The following is a 12,583-nucleotide window of genomic DNA, read 5'->3' on the forward strand; positions in this document are numbered from 1 at the left end:
CTTCTTGTTGTTTTTTTTTTTTTGCTGTTCTTGTTGTTGGTTGTGTTAGATTTGTTTTCCTTGTTGCCTGTACTTTTGATTGTTTTCCTTATTTTCTGGAAAAGTTTCTACTTTCAAAGTGTGAAAATGTTGCTTCCAGGAAAGTAGCTCACAAAAGGAATTCACAAATTAAAGTGAAGTTGCTTTTGTAAAGGAAAAATTGATAGGACGAAAACCACAAGACGTGACTTTAACCATGTGGATTGTAATCTTTTTCTCTCTTTTTTTGGGTAAGATAGTTATGTATTTTCCACATGATGTTTAAAATAAAGGGTAAAGTAATCATTTAACTTATTGAAGAAGACCTGTCCTCTTTCTATTACTGTTTTGTGTTTGCAGTGTCAACTTTACTTGTTTTAAAAGTTAAAAAGCATATATAGAAAAGTCAATTTGGTGGCATCCCGGTTCCTACGCTTACACTAATTAAGTGGAAGACTCTTAGGGATTCAAACCCATTTCAGCACTTAGACAAAACATCTTGTGACACTAGCATGAGATCAGAATACTTTCGAACTATACAATAATTTTCAGTTCTGTGCATTATTAGTATCACTTGTGCTATGCTAAATAACATTTTGACACATTAAAATTTACTCTTTTTTTTTATCATACCATTTTATAATACACTCTACATTATATGTTTTATTTTAATATTTCAAACATATTAAAATAATCTTAAAAACACTCTTTTGAAAAAAAAAAAATACAAATCCACTTTAATGAAACAGAATAGTGGCGTAAGAGAGAGGAGAAAGATATTGATAATGGAGATGTGACACAAGGAGAGAACAAAAAAATCATTAAAAAATTTATAGCATTTTGACAGTAACATGATATATATCACTGCAACCCCATGTTATTTCTTTTAGCATTTGACATATCTCATAAAGTAAAGATTTTAGTATTTAGTGTGGCAAATGTTAAAAATTTAGCATTTGACATACCTTTTAATGTCAATGCTCTTAGACAGGAAAACTTACTTCCCAACCTTTGCTTCCAGGAAGCACATAGCTCTCTTGATAGTCTCTATCCTGTTAATGGTGTGATATGAATGATATGGATTAGTCACTGAGTTTGTTGTGTCAATGTGTTCCCTATCTAAAATTAGCATGTTGTAGATCAATTCAAACTATATATAAGTAATTGTAAGAGTTTCAATTTCAATTAATCCTTTTAAAGTATAATACAAAGATAGTTAGGATTTTGTCGGGTCATGATGACTGACAAGTATGTAAAGTGCAAATGTAGCTCTTATTTCATAAGTATATGATTATAATGTAATGCTTAGTGTATAAAATCTAACCAATTATTTTTTTAATCCTTTTTTTGTCATTGAATTGGACAAACAAACAATAAAAAAGAGGAATGCTTTTTTTAATGAATAGAAAATGAGTAGGGAAGCGACTTAAGTTGGCATCTTCTACCTTAGCATGACTATAATTACACTCTATTTGCTGAGTTCGAGCTTGCAGAAGAGAAGAATACTTTTTTTTTTTTTATATAGCTAAAAAGGATTACAATAATAAATATGAACAAACCTTCAAATGTCACTTCATATATATGTAAAAATTTTAATAGGAGACAAGTATAATCTCAAAATTAATTAAGAGGTAAATGTTAGTTTCAAAGTTTAATTTTTTGCCGAAAGTTTCAAACTTTAATTGAGAGGCCAATTCCAGCACATGTGCAACTTCTTAATGTGCGATTTTGGGTAGATTGTTGATTGTACAACTAAAATGAATGATTGAGTTTTTCTGAATGTTAAAGATAAAGAGGCCGGTCGGTATAGGTGTAGCTGTGCAGGTACAGAGAGATACACTATTACACCGCCCACGGTCCACCTGGTGCACAATTAAAACCCCAATTCAATTTTTTCTAAATCCATTTTTAAATATAACAACCAACTCTCAAGTTGGGACCTCTTCTTTCACATCATCCAACTACACTATCATAATATTTATTTCTGTCTCTGTCTATATCTGGGCCACGTGTACTTCTTTTTTATTTGGACTCAAAAAAGTGTGCAAAAAACAAAGCTACAAATCTGAATGTACCCAGCAGCCACATTTGACAAACAACAGGTTTGCAAATTAGTACAGTGCAAAGTTTTTTTTTTCTTTGAGAAGGTAGTACAGCGCAAAGTTGATGGCATCTATGGCCCTTTTCCTTTACGGCTTTTTAATTACCCTTGAATTTTGGATCTCTCTTTTTAAAATGGAATCATTACCATCATTCTTGAAAGAAATATTTGCAATTCAAAGTGAATGATGGTGGGTCTAAACTCTAAACTGTGTCCAGTTGATACTTGGTTGGAGGATTTTGGAAAGTAAAAAAAAAACGAGGCCAACCAAAGAAGAGAAAAAAGGTTAGTAGATAAAGTTTTTTGACTATTTGGTGCAAGAGAAAATAGGAGAATAGAAAGGAGTGAGGGTGAGCATTTTCCAATTGAGCCTAACATAATTTGTCCTCCCAAAGGTGGGAGGAAAAAATAGAGGAGAACTAAGAAGAATAAAGTGATGATAGATTTGTCCGAGACTATTCTCTCTTAATTTTCTTGTGAATTTTTATTCTTCTTACATATTTGCTTTAGATTGATAATTTTTTTTTTTAGAACTCTAATTTAGGTTGATACGATTTAGTTTTATGTTTTAAGTTATTATTATTATTATTATTTTTTGTTCTTTTTAATTGTTAAATGTTATTTGATTACACTATAAAGAATTAAAGATAGTAGATAAGAATATAATATTATTCTATTACATAGCATGATTTGAATAATTTAGTGTATATTATTATATCTTTCAATTTTACTTTTTTTTTCTTCTCATATTATTTTATTCAATATTGAAATTCAACTACATCCTCTTTATCATTAAATTATTTATATTTTCTCTCCCTTTTTGTTTTAAAAAATAAAAAATGTATTATTTTACTTAAATTCAAATGATAAAAAATTGTCATCATAAAATTGTACTCATTTTTTTTAACATTTACACTTTCTCCTTTCCTTTACATTTTTATCTCCTCAAACCTTCTACCTTAATATTGCCTTTTCTATTTCCCTTTATCTTCCTTTATTTTGTTTCTTTTTATTTCCATCCTCTTAGTATAAATTTGTCATTCACTCTTCCATTTTTTGCATAATTTTCCCTTACAAAAAAGGGCTATTAGCCTATTACCCTCTCTTTCTCCCTCATTTTTTGGTGGATTTATTTATTTATTTTTCTTGCATCTCTACTTTAGCTTAATAAAGTTGTGTTATTTAGAACTCTATTTTGGGTTGATGCGATTTAGTTGTGTTTTAAGTATATGAAAATAGAATATTATTATATTGCACAAAATGATTTGGATAAGTTAGTGTTTATTGTTTTTTTTTTTTTCTTCTCACATTATTTTATTCAACATTTTGGCCACATCCCTCATATATATCATTTAATTGTCCTCATAAAGTGGAGTAATGCCAAGAAAACACTCATTCTCACACCCAATGCATCAAAGGAAAAATGGAATACAAAACAAATGTCAATTTAGAAACACTAAATTTATTGCTTATTGCTGAATATTGAAAACTAAAAACACTATAGCAAAATAATTTTTAAATACGTGAATAGTGCTATGGGACCCATTTTTAATAAAAAAATTTATATAAAGTGAAGTTTGTGGGTCCCGTGAACAATACATGGGACCCACAGATGTGCTCAAAAGTCAGCAAAATGCGGCTACTGTTCATGCACAGTAACATGAACAGTAGCCTTCGTCCCCCCTGACCCGTGCAGCAACAGAAGAAGAAAAAAAAAAAAAAAAAACACAGAAAACTCAGACGTGGACGCTATAAGCTGTATCCAAACAAAGAGGTTGTAAAAAAAAGAAAAAAAGATAGCCATACAGAGAACATTAAAATCTTAGTGTAGTCATAGTACTAAAAAATTAAATCAATAATCAATAATTAAATACAATCATAGTACTAAATTTAAACTTAAAACTAATCAAACTCTAACCATGGAAACCATATTTCTAATTATAACTAAAAAAGAGATGTTCTCTGGTAATAGTATAAATTACATAAGAAATAAAGTTAGAAAATTTTAAAATTCCTTTTTTGACATTTCATATAACCTTATTTATAATATGTATGTGTGTGTGTATATATAATTTTCATACACTATTACTTTTGAAAATCTAACACACTAGAAGTACATACTCAAAAGATAAAAACTCATGGCGAACTTCACATTCTATATTGAATGAAAAAATTATCTTGCTTTGTTCTGTTCTACATAATAAACTAAAGCCATATTAGATCAAATGCAAGTGTCGTACCAATTTGAATTTGAAGGTTTACCATTACATGAGTACTTTGCAACAAATGCAGCTTGGGAAAGGAACTTCTTAATTCCAAGATTATGTCAACATAACCCAATACTGTTCAAATAATTCTATGAATATTTGGAAACCTCAACAACAACAACAACAGCTACAATCAAATCTTAATTATACAATTTTGGAATTGACTCCTTTCTTCAAATTACATAATTAAAAAAAGAAGAATTGTCTCCCCATTTTTACGGGCAAGCCAACCTGTTACTGTTATTAAGAAGCTCATCTCAAATAGGATTCTTGACTTTTTGTTCACTTTTTTTTTACCTTAGAATAGGTTTGATTTCAGTAAATTTCTGCATTGGTTTTAAATATTTTAAATTTCTGTTAATTAATTAATTGAGAATGAGAACTTGGTAGTAGAGGAACTTATATGTATGATTAGTTGATTACATTCACTTTGATCATGACATAAAATATAAAAAGTCTGAGAAAAAAAGCGAAAAAAGAAGAAGCAAGCTTTGATTTTTTTTTTTTTTCAACTTTCATATGCCCAAGCCCATTCTTTCACCTATCAACTCAACTACCCCTTATTCTCTCTCTCTCTCTCTTCAATTTTTATATTGTGACCTGATAAGTAGTGTCTATGTGATGAAAAGGCTTCTACCTAATTTAAGGTAAGGTTTCTTCTTAAAAAAGGAAAAAAAGGTAAGGTTCATTCTCAACTTTTGACATTTTTTTCTTAGTCATCTATCCTAATAAAGTGGAAATTTGTCCACAAATACGGTGCTAAACAGTAAACACATATGATTAGACCTTCAACCATGGAAAATTTCCTTTTGTTTTTTGTTTTCTATTTTATGCAATTTTTATTAATATATCTTTTGACTGGCTAGATTTAATAATGGAAATTGGTCACTCAATTTTAACCCCACCTGCTATTATATGGATACCTCTACAAAAGTCAAATCTCAAAACAATCATATCTTTTTGTCATATCATACGCTTAAGTCCTACTGGCTGTCACCTTAAGGATTCTCAAGCAATCTCTGCACCTAAAAATTTGCACTCAAAAGTCATAAGCCAGTTCACAATGCAATGCAGCTAAAGATTAGATTGTACCAAAAGTTTTAGGTGGATTTTGTGCAAAATTCAAAAACATCGGCCATCATGTTAAGCTAAAGAGCACACTCTTAAGATTTTCAGCTTCAATTTCATTTCCAATCATAGTCTCCTACTTAAGATCTATAATATCAAGCAAGAATGGTCAAAGTAGTAGACATGTTACACCCTAATGGAGTCATGCTAATCGTTTCAATTTAGATATAACCAATTTGTGTCAAAACTCAAAAGACACAATGATGTGTTCTGCAATATTTCTTGCACACATATCTTCATGATTCTATTTTAGTCCTCTCTCCCTCTCTCTCTTAGTTCTTGCGTGCTATACTTTTAACTTTCCTAATTATCGTCATGTTTACCCTACATGACTATTAACATAATGGAAATTGAAATGCTTTATATACTCTGGCAAGTTAAAAGTACAATGGGCCTAATCCCACACATGAACTTGGACTAATATAACTCTCAACACTAGATTACAAGATTTTTTTATTTTTATTTTTTGAGAATTAGGATTACAAAAATTTGATTTGGAAAAAAAAATGAAGAGAGAGAATAAAAGAACTAAAGCATTGTTAAATATGCTGCATCTTGTCTTTGTCAAGCATTGCAAACATAAATAACACGAGAAATAATCCCAAAAAAAAGAGGGAAAGGGAGAGAAGGAAAGCCTAATGAAAATCAAAGAGGAATTATTCAGGGTCACATTTTTTAAAACTGTGGAATGTACATAAATCAGATAAACAAGAAGTTTGTCGATGATGACATGAAGAGTCAAATGATGAAGATAATCTTGCACATTCATCTGCGAAAGGAGGCTTGGATGGCACTGGCAAATGGAAATCCTTTTCTTTAAGCATTTGAATTACTGTTGTCATGCTAGGACGTAAAGATGGTGATTCTTGAGTACACAATAGACCAACCTGAACAACTCTTGTGATTTCTCCAACGTCTTCCATCATTATGCTTTCATCTATAATCTCCAATACTGTATCTGATTGGAAGTGCTTCCAAGCCTACATTCAAACAAAAAATGAAACTAACAATGGCAATGAATACAAGAGCAATGTTAGGGACAACTTTTTTCAAGATCCTCCTCACAATTTGCTAATGTCAAGTTATGAAATAAATTGTGTCCCTAGACTAAATGTGTTGCATATACAAAGACAGAAGCTGCTCAAATGCACATACGCACAAGTATTAAGCAAGGTTATGAGAAAATTTACATTAATAACAAGAGTCTCAAATGTTTCTGTAGGATGAAATTCACTGTTCTTCACACCGCTGACTATTTCAAGCACTAGAACTCCAAAGCTATAGACATCTACTTTTTCAGTTAGTCTTCCTTGAGCAAGGTATTCAGGAGCCATGTAACCTCTTTCAAGCATTAACAAGAGAGAGTTTTTGTTAGTATAGTGAATGATTAAACAGAATTCAAGTTCTAAATGCCCGACTAGAAGTTATGAAGAATAAGAAGAATACTATTAAATAAGCACACTTACAGTGTGCCAACAATGGCAGTGCTGACGAGGCTTTTGTCACACGAATAAAACCTTGCTAGGCCAAAATCAGCAATTTTTGGTTTATGTTTCAAGTCTAATAGAATGTTGCTTGCTTTGATGTCTCTATGAATTATCCGATATTGACAGCCTTTGTGGAGGTATTCCAAACCTTCGGCTGTTCCAATAATTATTCCAAGCCTTCTATTCCAATCTAGTTCTGTCTTCTTCTCTGGGTCTATCTTCCATGGGTAGCAAAAGATTCATCAAGATATTTTACGCTAGAAGGAACATGAATTCATAATTACTAAGAAACCAACAGTAGTTAGTTAAACATGTTATATAAATTGATGCCATTATCCACAAGATTATACTTATAACTAGATCTCTTACGTAAAACAATACTCACCAAACAAAAGACTAGGATAATTTACAGAAACATTAAATCACTGATTGTCTCAAAAGTTTAAGTTATTAGGAAATTGTGAATTTTTACATAACTATAATTCTAACACTCCCCCTCATGTGTGGGCCTAAACTTCCCCTTAAGAAGTGGAGGCCCAACATGTGGGATTTTTAGCATTTTAAATGAGAGGTAAAATAAATACAAAGATTGAACTCGGGATCTCTTGCTCTGATACCATGTTAAATTACTAATTGTCCCAAAAGTTTAAACTATTAGAAAATGATGAATTTAATCACATAACTATAATTCTTACAAACACAATACTCACCAAACAGATGACTAGGATAATTTACATGAGATTATGTTTATTACATACTATCTAATAGCCAATTGCCATCACAATTATCATTTGTCTGATCCTACCCAAAGAGATGAGATTGAGTTTGAAGTTGTTACCAAATAGAATACTGTCAAGGCTTCTGTTTGGAAGGAATTCATAGACAAGGAAGCTGTCTGTATTGGTGAAGCAGCAACCCAGGAAACGAACCAAGTTCTTATGTTGGGCTCTGCTAATGATATCCATTTCATTGTAAACCTCGTTTGTATTAGCTTTTCCTCTGATGTATAATCGTTTAATCGCGATTTCTCTACCATCAGCCAAGGTTCCCTATTCAAATAAGCATATATAATAAATTAGAGAAGTGGAGTTAGGAAATTTAGAAATAGAAGGCACTTAATACACATACCTTAAACACTTCACCATTTCCTCCGTGACCAAGCTTGTGAGCTTGATCAAAGCTGTCAGTTGCTTTTTCTAAGGTTGAGAATTGAAACTGCAAGATCTGCAAGCTTCTGTTTGAATCTGATAAGAGCGTTTCCTTTCCTTCGGATACAAAAACATATTTTGTGATGATGAGAGGAAATTATTTACTTGAATGTGAGCATATATAGATAAACTATTAAAGTAGTGTTATTGTGAGGAAGAATGAAACAAAAGTGAAGGAATCAGTAATATGCAATTTTATTTAACATTACCTTTCACTCTTCTTTTGTGATTCTTTCGTCTGTATACAGTTCTACCAGCACAGAATCCAATTACAATCACCAAAGCACAGGATGCAATGGCACCGAGAGCATATGACATATATGAAAATATGGTATCTACAAGAGATTCAACAAGTAAATTATGAAATTACATAAGCTCCAAAATTAAATATGAGAAAAAAGAAACCCTCAAAATCGAGAAGAAAAGGCAAATAAAGGAGGCACTATCATATAAATAAAAGTGCTTGGAAGGGCGTTTGCACAGGTGAATTGTAGCAGTGAGATGTGTACTTCACCATCAAAAAAAAAAAAAAAAATCTTAATAACATATGCCAATATGACATGGTTTGGGATAATAACAAGGGCTGTACACCATATAAAATTTATTCAGGTACCAGGAGCAACTACTAAACCTATAGAACATGAAATTTATATAGGCACTAAGTGAATATAAAAACATGTGTTGATATGCATCTTGCTCAAATTACATAGGAAGGATATTGTTGCAATGGTCTTGTCCCCCAAAGGAAAGAGCATTCCTTGACACAGTTGCGGTAACCAGAACTAATATTACCAAGATTAAATGATTAAGAACTGACCTACAGCTTCATCAGGACCAGGGCCATTGGTGAAATCATAATCAGAGTAACGAATAAAGCAGCCCGCATTCATCACACGGCTATCTGTTGATGGTAGGCAAGATAAGGAAACCATGGCTGCATTTATCAGGCAGGAAGAACACATACTATGGTCCATAGTTTTCCAGCAATTAGCCATAGCATAGACTGATGAACCCGCAGGCAATTTCTGTTGCTTTACTGCAAATCCTCGACTATCTGGTGCTTGTTTTGCTATCTTATAGACTAAATCCTCTGCCGTGTCCTTGAATATTTGACTTCTGTCAAAACTATTACTGCATCTCTATGTCCAATCAATCCCCAAAAAGAGTAGCATGTTAGATGAAGGAAAATCAGTGAGGATTGGGTTCATTATTGTTGTAAAAGACAAAATAAAGCTATATAAAACCACGCAGACAAGCACACGAGCGTTATCATGGAGATTCATGTCAATTAATACTGCATCTTGAAAATGTATTTGTATCTTAAGGCTCAAAGTGTCTGATTATACACAGTCCATATTCTTAACATCCTTTTAACAAGCATGTTAGGGGTTTTTTTATATTGAATGTGCTAATTTGGGCAGTAAATAAGTCAAGTCGAGTATTAAAAATTCAAGATTGGTTACTATAATTTTATTTCGAACACAAACCAAGTTCAAAGTTCAAACTCATTAGCTATTTACATGTTCAAACTTATTCATTTACTTGTTGAACAAGTTTAAGCTTGTTCACACTATATATATATATATATAGACATAACCTTTCACAAATTTTTGCTAATAATTAACAACTATAAATAGTTAAAATTATATTATTTCAATTAATTAGATATAAGGAGTTTCTAATGAGTTTAAATTCTATAGGGATACTATTTAACACCCTCAATTTACAATGTCTTATCATACTTGTTAAGATGAAAGAATAGAAACTAATAGACGTGATCACAATTTCGTTAAACACTATTCACTATTCTTAAAAAATAAATTAAAAAATAAAAAAGAAGAAGAAGTGACTGGAGTTGCCTGCAATTGCATACGCACACATATGTATATATATTATCCATTCTCACAGCAATTAAAGCTGCCTTCTTTCTTAGCCGCTTTGTACCTATAAATATATAGCAGATTACCCAATTCTCAAGTAATGTCTACTGCATTCTCTTGTGGTAATCTTTATTTATTTTATTCTTTTGAAAAATAAATAATGTGAGATGATATTGTTGTATTGGAAGATGTAAATGGAAGGTTAAAACTTAGGTCTTAGCTCTACTTAAGTTTCCCATTATTATCTAGTTTTATTTCACTATTTTTTATCAAAACTTTTTTTGGGACACTTAAAGGTAATTCCTTTAACAGAGGCAGGCACAATGACTACTTTGAAAAAAAATGAAATTATAGAATTAAAATGAATAAATCAAAAGTTTCATGACTGAATTAAATTTTAGACATATTTTGAGAGTGTAATTTGTAATTTAATATAAAATTATTTTTTTTTAAGCTATAACAATTAGATTTATTGGCCTCTTATTGTTAAAAATTATGTATAATTAATTTTCACCATAAAAATTATAAGAAATACCAATAATAATTTGTTATCTTATGAACTTATTTATAATCTTGCATAATCTAATCTCAAACTCTCAACCCTATCAAAATATATTTTAATATGTGAATATATAAAAAACGTATAGTATTGTATTACATATACTCAAATCAAGTTCAATTCTCTTTAGTTTTTTTTTTTTTTTAAAAGGTTGATAGTAGGGAGGAAGAGATAAATTTTAGAACAAAGACATAAGACACCACAAAAAATGTCATTACTACTAAGTTACCACTTGAACCAAGTTTGTTCTCAAATAATTATGTTTGAACATGACTCAATTAATAGTCAAACAATAATTTGGGTTTGGGCTTGGGTTTAATTTGTTTTTTAGAATTTTTCATAAGTTGAGCCCAAAGTGTTCATAAGTAACTCAATTCATTTACAATCCCTAGTACTAATACAAATGGGTAAAACTTTGATGTAATTCTTTAGATGAATTATATTAAGTTCTAATTAAGTACAAATAAATTGCCCAAAAAAATTAATTACAAATACATAATTATATTGAATGTAATTATCATTGGAAAAAAAATATAATGTTTGTGTTTCATTGGTTAATGCAAATATGCAACCATGTTTTCAAAATTAATTGAAGAATCTAATATATAGTATTTAAGGAAATGTACCTAAGTTTTACCCACACTAATGTAACATATCAAGTATTGGGATTGTGCTGGTGGTGCGTTATTTCCCTAATATAGTGTAGTGATTTATTTTATCCATTTGTAATAGGAAGAATGTAGTTTTTTTTTTTTTTTAATTGTTACAAGTGGAGGAGGGGAATTCGAATTCTAGCTTCCGTTAGGGGAGACCAAATAACACCAATGAGTTGCAAGATTTTTGTCATGTAGCTAAAGTTGTGCAGCAAACCTACCAATTTGCCAAAACTAACCTGATCTAACCCAACAGGTTGGGGTGCGTTGGTTTTTAAGGGTTGGTAAATTGGGTTGGATTATCGAAAGAAAAAATTACAGTGAGTTAGGTTGGGTTGGATTGAAAAAATTCTTCAACCCGACCCATGCACACCCCAACATGTAGCATTTATTATCGAAAAATGTTATTTTTACAACAAATCATAAGTGTCAGGTTATTGATGTTATAAGTTATTATTAGTGAGGGAAAAAGTAAATTTAGCGGTAAGTTTAAATATTGTGAATATAACATTTATTTTATCAATCACCTAAATTATAATTCGCTCAAAACAACAATTTCCTACAAACTAGCGCCCCCCACACCCCCCCCCCCCCCCCAAAAAAAAATTGATCATAACAAATTCCCAATTCATACTTTACTCATTTTACTGGAACCAAATTCTTAACAATAGTTTCTTTTTAATGAATGTCATATTCCCCTGGTTATTAGCCTGATCTCAAATGACACATTTTCCTCCTTAACAACAAGATGTATGAGTGCAATTTATCATTAACCAAAAAAAAGAAAAAATATATATAAAAATATAAATTACCTTCAAAGCATCAGGTCCAACAGTTTCTTCATAGAAACTATAATTCTCTACCCTGATAAAGCACCCATCAGCATAAACCCGACCACCTATGGAAGGAAAGCAACTAGCGAAAAGGGTCTTCACATGGTTGAAGCATTCTTCACATTCGTTGCTGGAAAGATCAGCCATGCACTGCGCAAACACATGGAGTCGGTTAGGTCCCTCACCCACTTCTTCAAACGAAAACTTATTGCGCTTTATATCTTCTTCCATGCTCGCCATTATCTTCCAATATGTATCCACGTACATTGATGCATTGTGTGCCTTCGTATGGCTGCATGAGCGCGCTACCACGTCCAAACGTGGGTCTGCATGAGCTACCTGAATTGAAAAGTGGATGAGAAAGAAGATCAAAGACAATAAATTGGCAGCCATGCATGAGAGAAAAGAGAGTGGTAGATATGGGGTTCTGAGTTTTGATTATTGTTAAT

At 31.3% G+C, this 12,583-nt stretch overlaps 1 protein-coding gene across 1 annotated transcript; it reads right to left on the reverse strand.

The window, feature by feature from the left end:
* Positions 1-5,909: 5,909 nt before the first annotated feature.
* LOC142622778 (cysteine-rich receptor-like protein kinase 46) lies at positions 5,910-12,583 on the reverse strand. The gene is made up of 8 exons (XM_075796312.1): positions 12,114-12,583; positions 9,027-9,348; positions 8,419-8,544; positions 8,130-8,266; positions 7,840-8,050; positions 6,981-7,215; positions 6,705-6,855; positions 5,910-6,494 (listed from the first exon to the last, which is right to left on the reverse strand). The coding sequence occupies exons 1-8, from the start codon at positions 12,525-12,527 to the stop codon at positions 6,171-6,173; spliced, it is 1,920 nt and encodes a 639-aa protein (XP_075652427.1). The 5' UTR covers positions 12,528-12,583; the 3' UTR covers positions 5,910-6,170.

The sequence above is a fragment of the Castanea sativa genome, chromosome 1 (genome assembly GCF_040712315.1).
Source record: "Castanea sativa cultivar Marrone di Chiusa Pesio chromosome 1, ASM4071231v1".
In the NCBI taxonomy this organism is placed as follows: Eukaryota; Viridiplantae; Streptophyta; class Magnoliopsida; order Fagales; family Fagaceae; genus Castanea; species Castanea sativa.